The 24,478-nt window shown below is 41.9% G+C and overlaps 2 protein-coding genes across 8 annotated transcripts in view; both read right to left on the bottom strand.

Annotated features, from left to right (window-relative positions):
* ARHGEF9 (Cdc42 guanine nucleotide exchange factor 9) overlaps positions 1-24,478 on the bottom strand; it is a 318,010-nt gene that overhangs the window by 241,219 nt on the left and 52,313 nt on the right. The window contains exon 1 of one of the 7 annotated variants that reach the window (XM_045795971.2): positions 11,790-11,962. The exons of 4 other annotated variants lie outside the window; for them this stretch is intronic. In XM_045795971.2, coding sequence (XP_045651927.2) covers positions 11,790-11,798 — 9 coding nt within the window. In that variant the 5' untranslated portion in view covers positions 11,799-11,962. Of the gene's footprint in view, positions 1-11,789; positions 11,963-24,478 lie in introns of those variants that run through there. 2 more of the 7 variants (XM_045795970.2, XM_087860179.1) reach the window with 2 other exon arrangements.
* Positions 11,976-12,623, bottom strand: LOC148106943 (uncharacterized). The gene has a single exon (XM_087860181.1). It carries the CDS (start codon positions 12,154-12,156, stop codon positions 11,977-11,979), a length of 180 nt encoding a protein of 59 aa, XP_087716307.1. The 5' UTR covers positions 12,157-12,623; the 3' UTR covers position 11,976.

The raw sequence follows: 24,478 nt of genomic DNA, 5'->3' as shown, positions 1-24,478 counted from the left end.
TTGGGGATAAAGGAAGAGAGAGCCAGAGCAAACTGATAAAGGCCCACCAGATGGGGCCAGTGCCCTGTTGTCCCTGCTTGTAAAACTGGGACAGCAAGCTGGTCCTAAGGGGTAGCATATGTTCTGGATCAGAGTGTGTCCCACAGGGATGTATGGGGCATGTGAGTGTGTACCAGAGGTGTGTTCAAATGTGTCTCAAGGGAAAAGGATGGTTTGTCCAAGTAAATCATTAAAAATGTGTATCAGGGATATAAGTGTATGTCATGGGGATAGGAGCATATCTGAATGTGCATCTCAGTGTGCCCTATGTGTATTTGAGTGTGCAGTTGTGCTTTATATGCATGCATGTGTATCCACACATACAAATTTGCATAAGCATCCATCACGTGTGTCTTTGTGTGTATACCCTGCCTGTAGAGAGTATGCCCAAGTGTGAGTGTACCCCATGGTTAACTGAATGTATGTGCTCCAAGCATGTCAATGTGAAAGTGTACTCCACGTGTGTATCCCATGTGTATCCCAAATATACCTCACAGAAACAAAACCTCCAAACTGAACATGAAGGGTCATAGAATCTAGGGTCACCCTTCTGCACTTGGCAAGGCCTCTCATGCATCCCTGGGTGATATGATATTTGAATGGACATACCATAAGTCAAATAGATGTATCTGAATTGCCAATTAGGTCAATGCCAACCTAGCCAGAATTATCTAGTGGCATCTGTCTGGTCTTACCTGATACTGACTAACTTTTATAACAAGACCTAGATAGAAGCAAAGTACAGAAGGCATCTTTAGAACAATCTCCTTGCCCTAGGCCACTTGGTATGGGTGGGTTGATAACATGCTAAGCTCTTCCTTGCACACCACTGTTTTTAAGAGGCAGCACTGATCTGAGTCAATATGAGCAATTTTCTGAGTTTCAATTTCCTTAGTCATAAAATGGGAAATAATCCTGGACTTGCTCACCTCATTGGGTTGTGCAGAAAAGGCCAATGTGGCAGGACTATACCATAGTACTTATCTTCTTACCCTGCCCTCTGGAGCAATGAGGATTTTCCAAATAAAATGATGCAGACAAAGGTAAAGAGTGTTGATTTGTTCTAAGTAGGTCATTTGTCAGAAGCCTGAAATTTCTAACAGAACTCTTAATCATATCATGAAAAGCCAGTAATGCTCATCACAAATCCTAGCCAAGAACCTGGGGGCCAAGAATTGATTTTTAATTGCCAAATGCCTAGATGGTTCTGGCTTGATGGACTTGAGGAGGCACTAAATAAAAGCACAGTTAATTCTGGCTTTCTTCCAAGCTCCTCTTTTAGCTTTGCAGGAGACAGGGAGAGAGAACTCTCATCTGCTATTCATAGCAATATGTGTGTGGCCTGGTGGGGGAGATGGAGCTGAGGGTAAATAAAAGAAAGCTTCCTTAAAAAAAAAAATAGCTTTCCAGTAAGGTCCCAAGACATGAGCCAGGTCATAGGACTTTTATATTTTTAAGGGAGGGAAATAAAAGAGAGTCCTTCGTGCTGTGATGGAGAAATAAGGCAAAAAGACAATGGTATTTGTTCAAGGTCACACAATGACTGAGTTCATATTTTCAGCCCCTCTTAATTCATGTGTATGTCTTTCATTAATAAAACCTTTACAAAGGGCTACTGAGTATCAGTTCCCTCCATTATAGCAGTCACACAGAGAGATTTCTGCCCCAGAGAGTTCTCAGGGATTTTCAGCCCCAATTAACAGAAAAGAAAACTAACTCAGAGAGGCTAAGCATTTTGCCCAAGGTCACAGAGCTAAATGACAGATTAATAGTTCAGTGACCCTTTGCTTCCCATCATACCATACAGGTTTCCCACACCATCCTTGAAAGGCGAGAGCAGCTTATAATTAACGGGTCCAGGAACTCACATCCTTGCCAGGCAATGTTGTAGTTCTGATACTACTACAAACATACTGTGTTTCCTTGGGCGAGTTCTTTCTCCTTCTGGGCCTAGTTTTCCAGCTTCCACAATAAGGCAATTAGATTGAGAACGCTGCAATACCCCTTTTCTAGAAAATATAGCCGCTTGGAATGGCTTTAAATGGCACTATAACTTCCAGAGCTTGAGCCCAGATCAGTTATATGACAATAGATCTTTGAGCCTCATTTTTATCATCTGTAAAATGATAATCCTGCCCTTCCTACTGCACAGGACCACCGAGAACATCAAGTGAGATAATTTGTAAAACCCAATGAGCAGTGTAAGACAATGATCAAGAGGGAAAGTCAAGAATCAAGTGAGCATCACTAGCCCCAGTTGCCTTTCGCTAAATCCAAGTACAGAAAGTGTCTATGTGCATTCTGTCCAATAAATCTTCCTGAGCCCTCCTGTGCAGTTCAACCTAGACTCTTAAAGACAAACACCTCACTGGTTGCAAGTGCAAAAGAAATTAATAAGTCCCTCCACTCCCTTTGGGCCCTAAGCACAAAGCAGTCTCATAATTTTGCCTTTGTTCTAGCCCTCCCACTATTCTAGGTCTACCACAGCCTCTCCTAGGGCTGCCTGGCTCTCCCGTGCCCGCCTCTTTCCCAATACCAAAGCACCCACTACTGCCCAGCCCTCCTGCCAACCAGCAGGGTTCACAGAGGGAGGAGGAAGGAAGACAGTGGGCGGAGGAGAGGCTGTGGGATGTACAGCTAAAAGTAGATGCTGTCTTTAGGCACCACATTCTGAGGGGGTGGAGGGTGGGCTCTTAGCACATCCTTCCTGCAGCCAGCTGGGCATGGAGGTGCATCGCTCCCCCTCCTCTAATGAAGGCAGGCAGGCAGAGAGATCAGAGCTGCCAGAACTATTCCCAGAGCTGGCTATGGATATGTAGTGCTGGCCTCTTCTGGGCCCTGAGGGTAGATGGTTGCACAATACAGGGCTGCATCCAGGGCTCCCTCCCTCAGGAAAACTAATGTAGTCTGCAGGAGATTTTAGGATTCCTCATCCCTCATCTCAGTGCCTGGCACCCCAAGGGCTGCTGACAGGCCTGCCCCCCTCCAGGAGGTTATATAATGCTACTGTTCTCCCAGTTTCTCTGTCAGCTTGCTTTCTCCAGCCACACTTGAGAGTGCATTCAGGTCTCTGATCCAGCCAAAGGAGTATTGAGCCAGCACCCTATAGCAGAGGTAGCAGGTTACAGAGGATAAAGGCCTGATTTGAGGAGTCAGGATCCGAGGCCCATCACTGAAACCTTGGACAAGTCCCTTTTCCCTTAGTTGTCTCACTTGTAAAATAGGAAACAGAAAGGGGAGAGGCATGTTGCAGGTCTCCAAGGTATTCTTCTCTCTCTGCCTGAACCCCCTCTCCCACCTAAGGCTGTTCTATCTTCCAAGCAGTCTGCCTGCACTGGGAAAAACCATCCCCACTCTCCTAATCCCAATTCCAGTAATTACAGGTCTACACTGGCAAGATGATTACCTGAAATTCTAGACTCTGTCCTCCACCTCTGTCCGAGGCCCATTTCAACCATACTAGTTCTGCTTTTTCCTGTTCTATATAGACGTTTCTGGCTCAAATTTCATTTGAGAACATGGATCTTCTATTGAATCCACTCCTCATTTTAATGACATGGGAACTGAGGCCTAGTGGGAAGGGCCTTGATCAAGTTCTGGCAGCAAGGTAGGAACAGAGCCATGGCTTTCTTCTAGGAGCCCCAAGGCCACTTCCAGTGTTTTTATTTCCCACTGAAGGTCCGCCTTCCATACACTGTGTCTCTGCTATGGATGCATAACTTTCCCTCTCCTCTGCTACCAACTCTTGACCTTGATGCTCAAAGACCAAATGGCCAATTTTTGTCGGGGGGAAATGAGCACAGAAGAATGATAAGAGCAAGAAAGAACTTACCTCGAAAACACATCCCTCCCTTAATGTTTCCTTTTCCTCCAGGTTGGCCCTTTTCCCCTTTCTTCTAAGCTTCTTCTTGAGTTCTGCTCTATGTTAGTGGAACCCCTTCAATTCTGAGTCATGACCACATTCTGACTAGGGTCCACTATGTAGGCTACACTGGAAGAACTGCAGGATATGGTGTGAAGAGGCCTGGATTCTAGGTCAAGAACTACCACTTCCTGAACTGTGTGACCTTGAGTAAGTCACTTAATCTCTTTATGCCTCAGTTTCCTCAACTACTTCCGGGTTTTGGAAGTAGCCAATGAAATAACTGGGGAACTTTGTTACAATTCTTATTAACAGTATTGGTATTAACTAAATAAATGGCTACTTAAAACACCACAGGAAGGGGTTCTGGGCTGCCAAAACGGCCAGCCCCTTTTCCCCTTTCCCAGACCTATGAGAGTGGCATTTTATCTATACGAGGCAGTTCTCAATTATCCATGCAACGTATCTTTTTAATGACTTCTAAATCTCAAACTGCCTTGCCATTGCCACTCAGCTCACTGTAGGGCTCCCTTCCCTTCTGGCAGCCACTGTGTGCTCAATGAATACAACCTATAGTTGAGAGTTTTAGAAGAAACTTCAGCCAAATATAACTAGGAAGGCAAGTCTATTACCCACAAAATCACGTTATGCATTCCAAACTTGCTAAAAAGGTATCTGTGAACTACTGCTGGTTTTGAATAATAGTATTCTTAAACATTTTGATCATTTTTATTAATCACAAAATAAGCATGCATTATTAGAGCCAGAAGAAATCTTTGAAGCTATCTAATCCTCCTAATCTTATCTGCAGATGAGGAATCCAAATTTCAGGGCGGGGGAGTTATTTACCCAAGGTCACCCAGAAAATGAATGGAATCTTCCCTACTATTACAGCTAACACACAAGGACTGACTCTTTTTCCTGAAGGGTACAAACGATCTCACAGCTGATAATTTTAAATCCAAATAGGTCCCCAGACTACTCAGTCTCTAGGGTTGAGTCCTTTTTAGAGTGGGCACCAGCCCCTCAAATTTGTCAAGGCCCCCACAATCCTAGAATAAAATCTCACCATCTGCGAAGCCTGACTATTCACACGTGTGATAAGCTAGATTCAGGCTGATCTGACATTTCCTTTTAACATAGCAGTCATTCTCATCCCTGGCTGAACATTCCTGTCACGTCATGGAGCTTTTAAAAAATATTGATGCCAGGGCCTCAGCAGATCTCCCCCAGAAATTCTGGGAATTGTTAGTCTTGTTAACTTCTCAGGTGACTCCAATGTGCAGCCAGGGCTGAGAACCACGGGTTAATAGAAACAATTCAACCTGGGAAGTCATCAGAGAGGGAGACAAACCATGAGAGACTCTTAACTATAGGGAAAAAAACTGAGGTTTGCTTGAGGGGAGGTTGGTGGGAGGATGGGGTAATTGGGTGATGGGCATTAAGGAGGGCACGTGAGGGTTGAGCACTGGGTGTTATATACAACTGATGAATTACTAAACTCTACATCTGAAACTAATGATGTACTATATTTGGCTAATACAATTTAGATAAAATAAAATGTCAGTATAATATATAAATACATAAATAATATATAATATATATAAAGAAAGAAAAGAAAAAAAGAAACAATTCAGCCAACCAAGTGAAACATGCACAAACATTTTCCTGAACTTTTTGAAAACCAAATATATTCTGTTTTAAAGCTACATCTATGATGTCCTGTTTTTCCAAAAGGGGGAAAAGAAAGTGATGGTACACAGAATCTACAGTTGTGGCACTGGCCCTCAGCAAATCCTGGACCCAGTTAAGAAACATAGTTAAAAAGAAAAAAAGAAACATACAGTTTATGGGTATTAAAAGAAAATAGAGAACTCTGGAGCCTGCAATAGGATTTACCAGGATTAAGATGCCAAGTGATTCATACTCCTTTTCCTGATGAGGTCACTGGTTTGGTAGGTGATTACCATGAACCTAGCATACCTCTTCATGACTACAAGGCATACAACAAATCTATCATGACACATTAACACATAACCTCATTATCGGTAGGATAAATGATGGTAAAGTCCAGTGGATTCTGCCTGGCTGACCAGATATACACAAAAATTAATGGACTGTAACTCCAAGAAGGGGCTCTGGTGAAATTAACCCCATCATATTGAACATTTCTTTGAATCACCAATTTGGATGGTACTTATTCTGTTTCCAAATAATGCAATGCTAGAAGAAACTGCTAATCTGTTTCATGGCATAAAGAAAAAGAAATTAGCCTCTCCCCACACCCACCAAAGCATGAATAGACCAACCAAAGGAAATAAAGTTTAACTGATGCAATGCTAGAAAGGACTGCTAATTTGTTGCACAGTATAAGGGGGAAAAAATTAAAGCCCATAAAAAGCTAGAATGGACTAACCAAACAAAACTCAAAAAAATGAATTTGGTTCAAAAAAGCCTCAAACAACAAATTTCACAACAGAGTAGAAGACTGGACTAAACAGCAAAGCATTTGAGCCTACAGTCCAAAAAGGCAGTACAATGGTCCTTAATGCTGACTGCACATTTGAATTACTTTGGGGAGCCTTAAATTTTTAATTTAGGGGAAAAAAGCTGCCAGGGACCTATCCCACACCAATTAAATCAGAATTTCACAGAGTGGGGACCTGCTATGGATATTTAAAAACCCCCCAACTGATCTGAATATTCAGGGAGGGTTGAGAACCAGTAGAAGGCAATATTATTAGATATTTCACAGACAGAATAAAGTTCCTTTGTACTTAATCCTAATCAAGTAGCACCTGCAGTAGCATAATCAGTTCTGGGCAGCACATTTTTATAGAAAAATAAGAGTACTTTGAAAGGAAAGACAATTGTATGGAAACTGCAGTTCCTTCAAAACATTCTGTATTTGAGGATTTGTCAATTCCCACTGTCATTCTCCTAAAAGATCCCAAATATTGAGTTTTCATAAGACTAAAGGAAACTCTTTGATATATATTCAAGATAAAAAGGCATTTTATTCAATAAGGAATTCTGTGCAAAATTTCTATAAAAATGAAAAGTATGAAAAAGCACTAAAAATGCAAGTGAGTAAGCTGAGGAAGCTGGTATGACTTCAGGAATGACTCACACACCTCCCTCTCCACCTGACTTCATTCAGCTTCACACTAGCTAGGAATGATCAACTCTGACTCTCCCCACTTTCCATTTGAAAGGCAGACCTTTGTCCATCCCACCAATACCTCTAACCTTTACTTACCTCATCTGTAAAACGGGGAATAACAATCATCCGTACCCACTTCACAAGTCTGACGTGATGCACAAAATTAGAAAAGATATGAAATTGCTTTATAAATTCCACAGACCCATGCACTAGCAAGGGATTACTAGTACTGTCATTACTGGATTGTATCCCAAGTCTTCTCTATCCTTTAGGCACTTAGCCCTTCATAGCTTTTCCACTTTGTGCTTCGGTGCCAGGCTGAAGCATGCTTAACTAAATGCTCTTGAGAGCTAGACCCACCTAATGACAGGAGACACTCTGGGCAGATATCAGAAGAGCTAAGCTTTGATCAAGGATTCTTAGAAAGCCAGAGCCTCAGTTGGCCTAGAACAAGTTGTAGAACTAGAAGTAAGAGCCAGAAAGTATAAGATTCCTCGCCTCCATCCCACTTCTTGGGACAAAGCTACTGGGGCTGGATCCAGAAGCTTTGTGTGAGATCTTCTGAGGAGGCAGTTATTTGGGGAGAATAAGTTCAATTCCCATTATGTTCTTGTCCAGAGCAAACACTCCACAGTCCAAATGCAGCAGAGGCCAAGATAACAGACAAAGGCTAGGAGGACATTTTGGCCCATCCCTGCAACTGTGACACTGTGCCTTCTGGTCATACCCAGGCACTCTCAATCTGACCCTCACCACAGGGCAGAAGAGTACCTTACCCACAGGCTCACTAGGATCTCTCAGCTCCCTAAAAACTTAATCACCCACACCGGTGCATGAGAGAATCAGCCAAGGCCCAAGACCTGTTCACCAGGCCCACAATCAAAATGGACTTCCTAATTTGCCCAGCCTTCCCATTTGGAAACTACTCAGAGACCAATGACGTAAAACCCCCTAAATTTCACACTGCAGCCAGCCTGAGCAGAGCTCCCAAAGCCACAAACAAAATTGGGGGCACACTACACAAGTAGTGCTACAGGTTCTGACAGATAGGGGCTGTCTCAATGGGGGAAAAGCATTGCTCAGTTTGTTCACACCACACTATCCCTTCACCTCTTCCCTACCTCAGCCAAAAGTCAGGGTGAAAAAAATATTTCTCAGGGTCTACAGACTTCTTTGCACTAAAGCTGGACTGTGAAATGACTCAGTTAATCTTAAGAAGGCATTTGGAAGAAAGGAGAAAGCAATTTGAACCCAGGAGCCTTCCAATAAACAGTCCCCATGGCTGGAATGAGGCTAGGTTCCACATGCCTTCTGTGGATGTTTTCTAGGTATTTGCAGGCAATTGCTCTTTCTTTGTCCACTTCTCCAAAAGCATCTCTCCAAGTCCTGCTGGGCTCCAGCTCCCTTTCTCTAGAGGACTTTGTGCCTGGACCTTTAAAGGGTGGGCTCCAGAGCTCCGCAGGAGCTGAGTGATGTAGGAGGTTGCTAGGATACTGGTAAAGGGCTGCTCCTGAATCCCCTGGTGGGGAGCTGGGAGGGAAAATTTCTGAGCTTGAATTTTTGTCCTTTCTAAGAGCAAAAGCTTATCCTCTATCCAAAGAGGTCAGAGAGGAGGAAAGGAAACTAGAAACTTAGTTAGGAAAAGTTGGGACAATCAGAGATGAAAAGCCCTCTTCTCATCCTACTCCTCCTTCTCCCACCACCCACCCACTTAGAGCAGGGATGGGAGCAGGGTAGAGGAGGCTGTATCAGAGGGGAGAGTAAAAGCAGAAGGGAGAAGATGAAGAGAAGAGGCAGGAGAGGGAAGAATAAAAAGTCAAATGCAGAGGGTTCCACTCCTCTGGGCTGCATTTTTCATTTTCTCCCACTCTTCTCTTTTCGCATAGCCTCACAAGTCTGAAGGAGAAATGCCAAACCTTTAGGATTCACACAAGTAAAAAGTCATACTGCCAACTCTGGTTCTCTACTTCCCAAACTCCCTTTTAGCTGCTCTTGGGTGGCCTGCCATCTGGCTAGCAACATCCCCTTATTTGCCTAGAGATAAGTTAATTTGAAAAATGCTTACCCATTTTGCCAGCTAAATTACTGATGGAAGGACTCAGCCAAGCAACCCCTTTAGCCTAAGGAATTGGGGGGGGGGCGGAGGAATGGTAGGGGAAATGCCCATCCATTCTGGCACCAGTCAAATCCTTACAGGCCCTAGCACAAGGAGGCCATTCAGAACTATGGAACACTCAATGCATGCCCTGCTGTTTTTCCTCATTCCTAGCACAACCAACCCCCACCCACATTCAAGAGTGTGCACCCTCTCCCCTCCACACACACAGAAGGGTGTGCATACACACCCACAGACACTGCCACACACCCTACACACATACATTCCCAAAGGTTCTCTGCCAAAGGTCTTCAGGCACCCAGAGGTGAAGGTTGTGGCATTTCATGAGACTACTTTGCCACAAACCTGGCTCAAAGACTAGCCTTAGAGAACCCTTCTCACCTTAAAGGGGGAAAAAAACCGAAAAAGCATTACATTGTTGTAGTCCAGTTTTCTTCCCACACATCTAGGTAAAAAAAATCCCTTAGGTAAAACAAGTTTCTCCAGATATCAGCAACCAGGTTTTTCCTCCCCTGCCCTATCACCCATTGATTAATATTTCATTTTCCTTTTCACTTGTCTTTACAGTTAATCCCCCTCTGATTTCAAGTGCCTATGGGCACCCAAACTCACCAAATGCAATAACTTGGAGGTCACCTAGTCCAACCAACCCCAAATGCCAATGTTACAGGGAACCCCAAACACATCAAGAAGTTAAAAAAATTGCCCAAGGTCAAATAATCTCTCAAAAGAGAGAACCCAAGTCTGTAGCTGCCCAGCCTAGAGATTTTCCTGTCCAATGTGTCTCAAAACAAAGTGCCCAGCCAAAACATAAGCTTACTTTAGATATACTGCCGGAGCTAAGAGTATGTGGTGGGGTGGGGTGGATCACAAGATTCTCTTTGCAAAGAAACAAGTTCAGTTCAATCCAGCCCCCCTCCCAACAAAGGAACCAAAGAGTAAATAAGAATCTTCCCAGATTTCCCAAGAAAAAGCAGACTTCTCAGATCATGCTTATACCATGGTACCAACAGAATCATAATCATAATCATAATAAAAAGCCTTTTACCCACATGGAACCAAGAGCACACCCTGAGGCTCAAAACCTCTTCTGACGCCATTAAATAATACTCTCTGGGTTCTGAGACCAGGACAATTTCAAGAGCCCCCTTCACAGCCCCTTTCCCTTCATAATCATTTCCAAAGACACTGAACAATAGGACATGGAACTTGACAGCACAATGCCAGCAGATTCGTACATCACACGTGAGCAGCCACCCCCACGGGTGTAGGGGGAACATGTGTGTAGACTGTATGCACCCTGATTCACTGCTACATGGGCCAGAAACGGCACTATTTCAAGTCAGGTAAACACAGAATGAGGAATACCTGCCAATCAGTGGGTGGAGGTAGGAGGAAAATAAGTATCATGCACATTGGCATCAGAGACCTTTTTTCCTGGCTTTTCCAAAAGCTTTCTCAGCAGAAAGAAAAACACGAAAATAACAGCAATAATAACAGCAACGACCACCACTACCATCTGATACAGAAATGCAAATATATGTCAAAATTGAATGTTGCTTCTAGCTCATGTTTTCCCCAGCTCTCATCCTATTCCACCCAGACTTTTTTTGGGGGGGGGTGCTCAAAACTCTTAATTTAGCATGATACATACTTTCATTTTGTTATGGAAATCTTTCAGTTAGAGACCTCTGATCTTTAAAGAACAAGAAAGCAAACAAAACCCACCACTTTATCATTAGCACTATCAAGTTCTATTTAAAATTGTAGTTCAAGAACATCATTGCAAATAAGATTATCCAAAAGAGGCATATACAAAAACTATTATTCCCAAGGTGGGTAAAGAGCTGGCTTTTGTTGTTTTTCAGAGGACACACAGAGAAAATCCACAAATTCAAATCCAGGGGTACAATCTTCTTTGGGAAAAGGAACCCAACCAGCTCTTGTCAATGTCTCCTCTTGCCAATTCATAAACATCAAAGAAGGTTTTTATGCCTCAGTCCATAATTCCAAAGAAACTGACATTTAATGCTTTAAGAAATGTTTTAAAGGTGGCTTCTCTCCAAATTGGAAACTATGAACTAAACCCTGGACAGCAAATTGAGTCAAAGGACAAAATCACCAACTGCCAGCTCAACACACCCGACCACGTCACTTCTCAAATTCTTACTTCTCATTTGAAACTAAAGAATCATTTTTTCTAAATTCATTCCTTGTATCATTTTCCCCCTCTTAACACCCAGTGCAGGACTGTCTTTCCTAAGATCTCAAAAATCCATCACGTTGTTCCCACAACCATCCTTGGCCACAAACAACCCCAAATTCACTCCTGATGGCAAGAGAGAATTTTTGACTAAAATTCCCTGATAGAATTTAAAGGAAGTTTTCAAGAAAATGAATTGACAAAACACCACAAACAGCAAAGCCACTGTTTAAGGACGCAGATCTTGCTCCGTGAACGTCACATAGATGGCGAATGCACACACACATGCACACTTAAATAGAATGCATTTCTTTATCAACAATTCTACTCAAGCAATAAGCAACTACATTCACAGGCATATTTAAAAGACAAGACATGACAAAAGATTTAGGGAGAGATAATATACCAACGTCATACATATCACAGCGAGGCCATGTTGAAGCTCAAAACGTTTTCCCCCCTGAGTAAGAAAGCTTGCTCTTTCTCTCCCTTTCTTTCCCTGTCTCTGTCTGTCTGTCTCTTTTTTATTCTCGGTGGTTCTTGGGATGAAATCAAAGCGAGAGTTCGCAACAGCTCAGGAAGCTGGACTCCATTCAGCGCGTTCCCAGGAAAAACATGAGTATGACATTGACAAGCAGGAGGACTACAATCACGGCAAAAACAACTACAGTTTGCACATCCAGGGTCATGGTGCAATGCAGAACACTGTAGTGTTCCAAGTGGGGGGCCGGCAGATTGGGAGATGTCAGTCTCTGTTCTGTCAGACTGTCCATACAGCCACCATGCTAGAAAGGAGAGGAGGAAGTCGGTGGTTGGGGAAGGGCCGGGTTTGGCGCCCCAGTTTGGTATGGGGGGGGGATGGGGACAGGGGAGACTGCTTTCCCCCTTCTCAGGATTAAGCTGATCTTTCTTCCCTAGCTGAGAAATCTTAGCTCGCGCTGTAGTCGGCAGAGTCCAGCATTCTCTCTCGGGCGCCAAGCAAAAGGCAAAATCCTGGCTTTCAAAGGGAAAGGCGGGAGGAACCAGTGCGAGGTTCTCCTGCGCCTGCTCGGTTGTCTGTCCGGACGTGCGTCTGTCCACCTGCCTGGCTACAGGTCAGTCTCGGTCTCCCCTACTCCCTCTAGGTCGTTCGCTTTCCTAGTTTCCTCGTTTTTCTAGCCTGCTTCCTTGGTCTCTCCGCGGTGCTCCCGGCTTCCAGCCTCTCATTGAAAACCTGCCTTGCTGGCTCTCTCCCTCTCCTCTCCCCACCCCCTCCCCAGCCCGTAGGCGGTGTTTTTATTCACCTAGCGACTGTGGGCGCCTGCGTGAGGAGCAGCCGGAGCTGCTGACAGTCCCCTCGGCCAATAGCAGATGCTGCAGCGGTGCGCTTACTCGCTGGGTGGGGCGGGACTTCAGCTGGCGTGCTAGCCCCGGCAACCAATCGGAGGGCCCAAGCCTTCCCTTCCCCCCACCATTAGCGCGAGCCAATGGCCGCCGGCTCTGGCGTGGGGGTGGGGAAATTGTTGGGGGTGGGTTGAGGGGGGATGTAGGGAGAGGAAATGGGGAGGGTGCACACAAGTGGGAGGAAAGAAGAGGGCGTGGCGGGAGAGGGAGAAGGAGGAATAAAGGGAAGACTAATGGAAGCAGGGGAAAGAGAAGGAAAGATGGGAAGGAGGGAGAAGAGATAGGGGACAAGGTGAAGAAAAAGGGTGAAGGAAAATAAAGGAAGAAAATGGTTGAAGAAGGTGGAAAAGGAACGGGGGAAAAGGGATAAATAGGTAGGGAGGAGGCATACCTTGGCATCCACTTATTTTGGAGTCTGGGCCAAGGAGGAAGCAAAGGGTCCTTTGGCCACTGCCTAAGTATTTACTGGCAACTCATAATTAGCTATACACATTCAAAAAACCAGTGCTGTCAACAGAACCACAAAGACACACTACAAATTATCCAAAATCCAATTCTATTTGGCCTTCTCTGATATCCCTGCACTTGCAGGTGAATTTCTTTTCCTGTTTATGGTTTCTTGAGACTATGACTGCACTCTTACAGCAAGCTAGGTACAATGGAGAGAAGCCAACTTTGCAACTGAAAAAGCCTCTACAAAACTTGCAATATGCTTGTAATCACTATCCTGCTCCGTGTTCCTGATTCTGTGTCTGGAACAAGGGAAAAAGCCCTGGACAGGAAGGTTTCAGATTTACTCCCAGCCCTACTTTAAACTTGCTTTATGACTTTTGGGCACCTCCTTTCCCCTCTCCCGGCCTCCATCTCCCTTCGTCACATGAGGACTTAAAACTACCTGAAAATTCAGTGAAAGCTCTGAACCCTCACCTCAGAAAAAATACATGCAATTTCAGCAGGTTCCTGGGATCTCAAAAACCCAGGAATCCCTTATACAGATCTCTAAGGGCCCTTCTTCCTCTTACATCCTAGGACTGTAAAAATAAACAGATAGATATTGGTGGGGGGTGGGGGTGGGGCAGAAACTAGATTAGCCAGCAGTAGAACAAATTAAGTTCTGGAACTCCTGGAATATTATAGACTCTAAGAGGAATGACAATTGCTATTTATTCTCTAGAAATCGTTGAGGCTAGAAGAGTCACTCATCTTAACTAAATGACTGGAAATTCTGAATGAATGCAGGTTATAAACAAAATGGCCCCTAGCCCTACAAGATAGAATGAAACCCAAAGAAGTCCCCACTTCAAAGGTTTGGGCTTATAACACCACCTACGAATGACTCATGCCAAACCATAACAACATAAAACCCTGAATCAGATCAAGCTTCTAGATCAATTATCAACTTATAGAACACACAAGAGGACAGAAAAACATATTAAACTGCAATATGGAGGTAAAGACTAAAAAAAATAAAGACAAAACAACTACAGGACCAACAACCTGGATTTTTAATAAATAAATAGGAAAAACTTTGACTTAGGTGGAACGTGTGTGTGTGTGTGTGTGTATGCACACTTCTGCAAACACACATTTGTGATATTTAAGAAACAACTGGAAATTTGAACAGGCTGGACACTTGGTGATAATAGGAATCACTATTACTTGCTTAGATGTTATAATGATATTGTGCCAAAGTTTAACAAAATGAGGGCAATAGGGGTAATTTTTGTGACCTTTAATTTGGCAATGATTTCTTAGATATGACATGAAAAACACAAGCAACAACAACAAAATAGATAAATTGGACTTCATCAAGATTAAAAACTTTTGTGCTTCAAAGGTCACTATCAAGAGTATGAAAAGACAACTCACAGAATGAAAGAAAACATTTGGAAGTTATATATCTGATAAGAAACTTGTACCTAGAATGTATAAAGAGCTCTTACAAGTCAATTATAAAAAGAAGAATAACCCAATTCAAAAATTGGCAAAGGTTCTGAATAACATTTTTTCCCAAGAAATAGTCAATAAGCATACGGAAAGATGCCCAACATATTAGCCATCGGGAGAATGCAAATCAAATGCAGGAAATGCAAATGCAGTGTATTTATTACAGCATTATTTGTAATAAGGCCCAGGAATGGTTATAATAGAAAAGCTAGATGTGGAAAAATCAGAACCTTCATAACACTGCTGGTCAAAATGGTTGAAGCCACTTTGGAAAACAGTGTGGTAGTTCCTCAAAAAGTTAAACATAGGTATACTATTTGACCCAACAATTCCACCTCTATGTGTATACCTAAGAGAAATGAAAAAAAAAATGTCCACACAAAATCTTGTACATGAACGTTCATAATAGCATTACTCACAATAGCCAAAAGATGGAAAAAACTCAAATGTCCATCAACTGTTAAGTGGATAAACAAAATGTGATGCAGCCATACAATGGAATATTATTCAGCCATAGAAAGGAATGGAGTACTATTACTTCAACAATATAGATGAACTTTGAAAATATCATGCTAAGTGAAAAAGCCAGACAAAAAAGGCTTTTGTATGATTCCATTTATATGAAATGTCCATATAATTATGGTTTAATAAAGCTTTTGTTTCACTTATATATAAATATAAATGTGCTAGGTTGTGATGTAAAATTTCTTTCTTTTTTTTAAGATTTTACTTATTTGAGAGAGACAGAGAGACAGCACAAGTTGGGGGAGGGTAGAGGGAGAGGGAGAAGCAGACTCCCCGCTGAGCATGGAGCCTGACATGGGGCTCAATCCCCGGACACTGAGATCATGACCTGAGCCGGTCAGACACTTAACCAACTGAGCCACCCAGGCACCCTGTAGAATTTCTTATAGCAGGTAATGCCAAAATAGTTTGAAAGCCACTCTGCTAGATTGTGTTGAGACAGATACTAGTGACCAGGACAGTACCATAATGTAAGCAACTGGAATCTTTCTCCTTGCTTTTTTTAAAAAAGTTTTTATTTGAATTCCAGTTATTTAACATATAGTGTAATATTAGTTTCAGGTGTACAATATAGTGACTCAACACTTCCATACATCACCCAGTGCTCATCACAAGTGCACTTCTTAATCCCCATCACCTATTTAACTTATCCTCCCATCCACCTCCCCTCTATTGACCCTCTGTTTATTCTCCATAGTTAAGGGTCCGTTTCTTGGTTTGCTCTCTTTTGTTTTGTTCATTTGTTTTGTTTCTTAAATTCCACTTATGAGTGAAATTATATGGTATTTGTCTTTCTCTGACTGACTCATTTTGTTTAACATAATAGTCTCTAACTCCATCCATGTCATTGCAAATGGCAAGATTTCCTTCTTCATTATGGCTGAGTAATATCCCATTGTGTATATATACCACAACTTCTTTATCCATTCATCAGTCAATGGCCACTTGGGTTATTTCCATAATTTGGCTATTGTAGATAACACTGCTATAAACATTGGGGTGCATGTATCCCTATAAATTAGTATTTTTGTATTCTTTGGGTAATTGCCTAGCAGTGCAATTGCTGGATCATAGGGTAGTTCTATTTTTAACTTTTTGAGGAATCTCCATACTGTTTTCTACAGTGGCTGCACCAGTCTGCATTTCTACCAACAGTACAAGAGAGTTCCTCTTTCTTCACATCCTTGCCAACACCTATTGTTTCTTGTTCTCCTTGCCTTTGAAAGTGCAATTGTATCCTATCTCCACTTCATTGTCTGCAGCCTGGCTTTCACTCCCATCATTTCATAGGAAACTAGAACCTGTTGTGAATATAAACAAATGACCAACTTGTTACTAAATGGCATGCCCAATTTTCCATCTTTATTTTCCCTGACTTCTCTCTCTCTTGATTCCATTGATGCCCTTCTCCTTCCTGAAATGCTCTCTTTGCCTTGGTGACATCATCCACATGACCTGTCTGGTTGTACAGTCTTTACTTCCTGTCTGTGTTCTTCTTCATTCAGTCATTAAGGGCCATGATTTCTCTGGGTTCTTCTAATCTCAGTCCCCTTATCTTCATTCCACACTTGCACAGAATGGTGCACCCATCCATTCCCAAAGCTTAAACTACCACCTACACTACACACTGATGCACCTCCTTTCAACAAAGTTACTGAACACCAAGGGGAACAAAGTCCTTGCCTACGTACAGCTTACAATTCTCTGCTGATGAGTCCCAGGTAGTTCTCTTGAATTCCAGAGATGAATCTCCAACTGCTTTCTGGATATTTCCTCCTGAACATGTCATAAGAACCTCAAACTTAATAAGTCCAAAATTGAAATCATCTTCTCCCATCCCTGCCAGCTTCCTCTTTCTCCTGAGTTCCCTGTCTTGTAAGAGTGCCTCCTTGCAAAAAACCCTAGGAGATATCCGTAAGTCTTGCTTCTTGTTTATCTTGCTTCCAGCCAACCAGTCCTCTAACTCCTGGTAATTCTCTTCCTCTTTAATCTCTCTCTCATGTGTCCTTCTTCTGTCTCCCTGTTACTGGTATTTTTAATCAGTTCCTCATCATCTTTGATTTCATTACCATCCATTACTTGGTCTCTAGTGCTGCTCTCTCTCCCCAGTTCAGCCTCTATTCTCCTGCCCAAATTATTGGTCTCAAAAACATTTCTGTTCCTATTAATCCCATGGTAGATACTATAGATTGGCTGCTCAGGATCCAAGCCACCCTCCATCTAGCCTGCCCTCCTATATTGCTGAAAAGCTCAAAACCAAAAACCTACAACAGCCTGTCCTTTCTCAGGCTCCTTTGCATCCAGTGTTCTGGACGTGATTTATTTCTGGTAATCATATGCATATGCACAATATTTGGAAGGAGGTAATGACGCAGAAGCCATATTTCTGCTGCTTCTGTTGGCAAGCATAGTGATGGAGATTTTAGGGTTCTCTGCAGCCATGCTGCTTTTCCATAGGCCCCAGTGTCTGCTCACTGGCTTTGTGTATTTGAGGAATCAGAGAATGGGATGATTTTATTTTATTTTATTTTATTTTATTTTATTTTATTTATTATTTTTATTTTATTTTATTTTATTTTATTTTATTTATTTTTAATGTTTTTGTCAGTGAAGATCTGGGAGGTATGATGATACTCTAGTCAATAGTTAAGGCAGTAGCAGATTCTTGATTCCTAGACTTCAGATAAGGTGGTGTGTTTCCAAAGCCCTTGATGCCTCACCTTCCTGCTTGTGGCATGGAAAACAGCTCCCCTGGTATTCTGGGAGTTATTCCTAGAAGCCCAGCCTAAAAGGGGCCCCTCCAGCCCTTCCCCCAATTTTGGAAGCACCTGATTTTCTGCATTAGGACTCTTTCTACTGAAAATAACTAGAATGATTCAATTTCTGCAGCTGAAGCCTGACTTATATAACCCCTCTGCTTAAAGGCCTTCCATAGCTCCCCACTGCCTTAACGGCAAATTTCATAACATGCCATGTAATGTCTTCCCAATCTGGTATCCTTTGGTCTTTCTAACCTCAGCTTTCACCAGTGCCCTCTCATTCTCCACTCTCCAGCTAAACAGAGCCTACCATAGTTCTCATAACCACCAGGTTCTCTTGCCTCAAGAACTATGCAACTGCTGCTATCCTTACCCAGCCCCCATCTCAAAACTCAACTCAAGTGCCACCTCTTCCAGAAGGCTTTCTCTGATGTTCTCGTGTCAAAATTATTCTGGATAATATTCTTGTCCCACAGGACTCTGTGTTTGCCCCTCTTAGAATGCTTATTAAACTGTATTATAATTCTTTTCTTTTGTTTGTATCCTGCACTGGAATGTGGAGCTAAAAGGGCAGAGACCACGCCTGTCTTATTCACTGTTTTCTCCCCCAAGCCCAGTACAGTGCCTAACACTTAGCAGATACTTAGCATTTGCTGAATGCATGAATGTCTTCTTCATCCACTTGTTTCCACTCAGAGAGTTATATCTTCCAACACAGAAAGTAAGACATCATGAGACCACAGAAAAAATCTAGTCTAAACACTTATGCTCTAGGTTAGAAAACTGAGGCCCAGAGAATGGAAGCAACATGCCCAAGGTTACACAGCTAATTGCTAGCAAAGCAGAAATCAAAACCTTTCTCTCTTGAGCTTCAAAAGTGCTTTTGAGAGATTTTAGATCCTGGAACATGACATTTAATCCCAGCTCCATCCATGTGCATTTAGCATTCTGAGTGAAGTGACCCCCCAACTCTGTTTACAATATATATTAAAAAAATTAGACAAGTCCCCCATATTTCAAGCAGCACTATCCCCACCCCACAGCCAACACTTCTGCTGACAAGTATCAAGAAATCAGAGAATTTAGGTTATAGCAAAACCCCACTTCCGTCCTTCAATTCCTCCTGCAACATCCCCACTAAATAGTTACCTAGTCTCAACTCTAACACCCACAACAATGAAGAGGTTCTTCTCTCTTAAGACAGTCCATTCATCTCTGGGACAATCGCAGTTGGAAGAAAGTTCTTCCATCTTTGAGCCAGATGTTATCACCATTTCTACCACAGCCACTGCTGAGGAGCTAATCACTCCATGAGATGGTCTGGAATATAAATGCTCCCAAACTCACACCATAATTACTATAAGCACCCAGTATATTTCTCAGGATCTAAAGACCAATAATTAGATAATAATAAACACTTATAAAGTGCTTACTCTATGCCAGGGACTGTTCTAAACCTTTTACATATATTAACTCTTAATCCTCACAACCACCCTATGAGGTAGATACTATTATTGTCCTTATTTTACAGATGAGGGAACTGAGGCACAGTGGTTAAATAACTTGCCCAAAGTCACATGGCTAGTCAGTGGTAGAGCCCAGATGAAAATCCAAACAGTCTGACTCTAGGGCCTATACTCTTAGACACTGTGCTATATAAATGCCACTAAATAACACATGTCCTATCCTCCAATAGCATCTGACAAGATGTCTCTTGGGTCACAGGAATAAACCATTTCAATGTTCAATGTTCTGATCTGAATCCCAGTGGCCTACTTCCCAGGTGCAAGATGTCTAAGTCTTAAATCTTTGCCTTCTCTCAGGGAAAAGCCAATGCCTAGTTTTCTGCCTCTCATAGTTCAAATAGCTCCCAAAGTCACACTTCTTCCAGGAAGTATAACCAAGGAAAGTTCCACATTTTATCCTGACCCCTCTGCTACTCACTTATTTCCATTAAACTCCACCCCAACCACCTAATAATCCCCAATGCTTGCCACAGATAGTCTGAAGGTATTAAATCCTGTATGTTCATTGTCTTGGCTACTGATATGACTAGATGCTCTTGCACATTTGTGCATGTCCACCCTATTTAAAAGAATCAGCTCCCTGAGGACAGAGACTCCTGGTTAGTTCACTTATTCAGCACAGAGATCACTGCTCCCCCAAAATCAGTTACATGCAATAAGCACTTATTCTTTTATATTATTATTATTAATTTGTTTTTATTAAGTAAACTCTACCCAATGTGGGACTCAAACTCATGACCCCGAGATCAATAGTTGCATGCTCTACTGACTGAGCCAGCCAGGTGCCCCAATAGGCACTTATTCTGACAGCAAAGGGGTACAGAGATGCTCTTAGGAACTTACCGTCCAGTGGGAGACATAGTCACACACCTAATTTCCATGTCATACAGTAAAGTGTCCTAAGCATAATCAGATAATGAATAAAGTTGTTGATGACTACAGAATGAATCATAGAATTTTATACTCAAAATGGGAATAAAAGGTCATTTCCTCCTAAACTCCCTACAGAGGGATACTCTCTAGGTACATGATAAGGTAGGAGAAATGGAAGGGGGAGAAGGAGGAATCACCTACTTTGGTTGCACATGGTTCTAGGCCTTTTAACATACCATTTTATTTAATCCTCCCCAGAAGCCTGAAAAGAAAGAATTGTTATCACTTCTTTAAAGAGTAAGAAACTAAGGTTCAGAATGTTTACATCAACCCATAGCCATGCAGGTAAGATATATTTCCAAAGCCTACTATCTCTGATGAGTTCTGTCCAGCAGCTGCTGGAATATTTCCAGTAACAGGAAGCTCACTCTGAAGTTTTCAAAGCCATTATTTGTTTTGAGCTGAAATTCGTTATTCTGTGCTCTCAACCATTTGTTAGGACACTACTATCCTCTGGGCCATACAAAAAAAGCCAAGTCCTAAACAATAGCCCCTTTAAAATGTTTCAAGATATCTAGCATGGGTTCAAACTCTGATTCTTCCTAAACAACCCTCCCCTCTGTATATACGCGCGCACACACACACACACCATTTATTCTCCAAGATAAATGTGACCATTTCTTTAAGCTCTTCCTTGTGGCATGGTTTGCAACCCTCCCCAGGCTGGTTCCTCATCAGTTTGTCCAACATACCTCAGAATACATATCCAGGTGGGAGTGACAATGGGAAGTGGGAATATCATCTCCCTTATTCTAAACACTAGTCCCTAGGAAGAGCTACCTGTGAGCTCACATTCACCTAAAATGTCTGATGCTCATTTGTGCCCCCACCATGCCTTGAGAAGCTCATGGCAAAGTGAAAAACGCAGTAGATAAGAAGTTAAAACTTTCAGATGTTAAGTCCAGTCTCTGCTTCTTGGTAGCTGTGCAACCTCAAACAGGTCTCTTAACTTCCTTAAAGTTCAAAAAGCTATGACTTGTTTTCAGTTGTAACTTAACATAAAACATTGTTTTAAAATTTCAACTGCCTTACAGAAGGTGAAAGGCATGAAGTTAGTCCCAAGTAGGGTAACCTGAGGAAAGGGTGATGAGTAATTTGCTTAAGTTAAAGAATAAGGATGCATAGAATTGTTTGGTTGTGAAGGGTGGAGTTTCAAGGGGGGATCAGATAGGGTTAAGAATTTGACTCTGTCTGAAGACTTTTTTCCAGCTTTCTGTAAGCTTAGCTCTTTCATCTTTTCAAAAAGAATCCTTCCCTGACCACCCTCTTTGAAACTGTACCACTGCATCACTATCCTATTATCATGATTTTCTTTCTAGCCCTATCACTATATGAAAAGTTATATAATTATTTGCTTATTGATTTATTGTCTCCCTTTATAAACTGAAAGCTCCATAAAGGCAGAGATTGTTTTGTTCATTGCTGTATCTCTAGCACATAGAACAGTACTTGGCATTCAACAGATACATATTTTTTAATGACTGAATAACTAAATGAATGAATAAATGAATGAGTGAATAAAGGCATAGCTCTGCTGACTTACAGTGTTGGATGGAGAGGAAATGTATCATGGAAAGTATTCTCTACTGCAGCCTGTGAATACCAAAGTTCCAGTTACAGGCTTAGAATTTCATACCTCTTTGGTTTTCTGTTCCTGGTTGGCACAGACTCCACTCTAAACCACCACCCAGAAGCCCTTCCCTCAAAAATCATTGCCTACACTGACCTCATGTGGCCAAAGACTGAATAAGTATTTGAATAAATACCTAGGAACAGCAGTTTCCTCCTTTTCTTTTACATGGATTTATTTCAGGCCTGTTTTGTAGGGGGAGAGCAGCCAAGGGGACTTATTTTATTTCTGTTTCAAGTAAGCCAGTGGCCCAGACAACCTGCCTGTACTCAGGGTAGAAAGGACTGGCTGGAAAAGAGAAGCAAGGGTCTAAAAGCCCCTTCAGAGGAAATACAATGCTTTCCTATGGGGCTCAGATCTTTCTGGGGCAGCCAAACCCAGTTGTGCGTCAATTTAAGACTAGGATGGGCAGTGAATGCTTCCCTTAGTATCAGGCCCAGTATTTAGTTTTGGAGCCTAATCTCCTAGATAGTTCCATTTTTGTAACTCATGACTCATTCAACCCGCTACCTCCTCTGACCCCCATGTCCAAATTATTTATTTATGGGCTTCATTTAAACAGTAAACTACTGGGCAGTCATGGCACCAAGCACTCATCATCAAATTAAGCATGGGGTTTTGCTCATAGTCTCCCTTTCTTGCTCTCTCTCTTCTCTCTCCCCCCCCCCAACTCTCTGCTTCAGTTAAGCAGGCCAGGAATAGCCCTAGACTTAGAAGCAGTATAGCTTGATAGCTGAGAACTCAGGCACTAGCCAGCCTGCTGAGGTTCAACCTTAGTTCTTCCAATTGCTGGTTGTGTGACCTGGAACAAGATAATGTCTTTTAAAAAAGTTTTTATGTTAATTCAAGTTAGTTAACATACAGTGTTATATTAGTTTCAGGTGTACAATATAGCAAGTCAACAATTTCATAAATCAACCAGTACTCATCATGACAAACCCACTCCTTAATCCCCACCACCTATTTAAACCCATCCCCCCAACAATCTCTCCTCTAGTTCTCCACATTTAAGAGTCTGCTTTTTGGTTTGTCTCCCTCCTTTTCCTTTGCTCATTTATTTTGTTTCATAAATTTCACATATGAGTGAAATCATACGGCATTTACATTTCTCTGACTTATTGTACTTTGTCTTATACTCTCCAGCTCCATCCATTTTGTTGCAAATGACAAGATTCCATTATTTCTCAGGGCGCCTGGGTGGCTCAGTCATTAAGCATCTGCCTTCGGCTCAGGGCATGATCCTGGAGTTCTGGGATCGAGCCCCATGTCAGGCTCTTCCCATGGGACCCTGCTTCTTCCTCTCCCACTCCCCCTGCTTGTGTTCCGTCTCTCGCTGGCTATCTCTCTCTCTGTCAAATAAATAAATAAAATCTTTAAAAAAAAGATTCCATTATTTCTTATGCCTGAATGATATCCCATTGTGTGTGTTTTTTGCATCTATGTTCATCAGGGATATTGGCCTGTAATTCTCTTTTGTAATGCTGTCTTATCTGGTTTTGGTATCAGGGTAATGCTGGTCTCATAGAATGAATGTGGAGGTTTTCCTTCCTTTTCCATTTTTTTTTAAGAAAAGTTTGAGAAGAATAGGTATTAACTCTTCTTTAAATGTTTAGTAGAATGCCTTTGAAATCATCTGGTCCTGGACTTGTGTTTGTTGGGAGATATCCGATCACTGATTCAATTTCCTTGCTGGTAATAGGTATGTTCAAATTTTCTATTTCTTTCTGTTTCAGTTTTGGTAGGTTATATGTTTCTAAGAATTTATTCATTTCTTCTAGGTTGTACAATTTGTTGGCATATAATTTTTCATAATATTCTCATAATTCTTTGTATTACTGTGGTGTTGGTTGTTATTTCTCCTCTATCATTTGAGGTTTTATTTGAGTCCTTTCTCTTTTTTTCTTGATAAACCTGGCTAGGGGTTTATCAATTTTATTGATTTTCTTTAAAAAATAAAGCAACTCCAGGTTTCATGGATCTCTTCTATTTTCTTAGATTTCTATATAATTTACTTCTGCTCTAATACTTACTATTTCCTTCCTTCTGCTGTTTTGGGGGTTTGTTGTTCTTTTTCTAGCTCCTTTAGATGTAAGGTTGAGTTGTATATTTCAGACTTTTCTTGCTTTTTGAGGTAAGGTTGTTTTACTATAAACGTCCTTTTTAGAACTGCTTTTGCTACATCCAAAAGGTTTTAGACCATTTGGTTTTCATTTTCATTTGTTTCCATGTACTTTTTTATTTCTTCCTTTGTTTCCTGGTTGACCCATTAATTGTTTAGTGGCATTTTATTTAACCTCCATATATTTGTGGTCTTTCCAGAGTTTTTCTTGTGTTTGCCTTCCAGTTTCACAATGTTGTCATCAGAAAAGAGGCATGGTATGACTTTGATCTT

Source organism: Ursus americanus, chromosome X (genome assembly GCF_024610735.1).
Source record: "Ursus americanus isolate L20-20 chromosome X, mUrsAme1.1.p, whole genome shotgun sequence".
Lineage (NCBI taxonomy): Eukaryota > Metazoa > Chordata > Mammalia > Carnivora > Ursidae > Ursus > Ursus americanus.
Note: the sequence above shows the minus strand (reverse complement) of the source record. Positions and strands in the feature narration are given on the sequence as shown.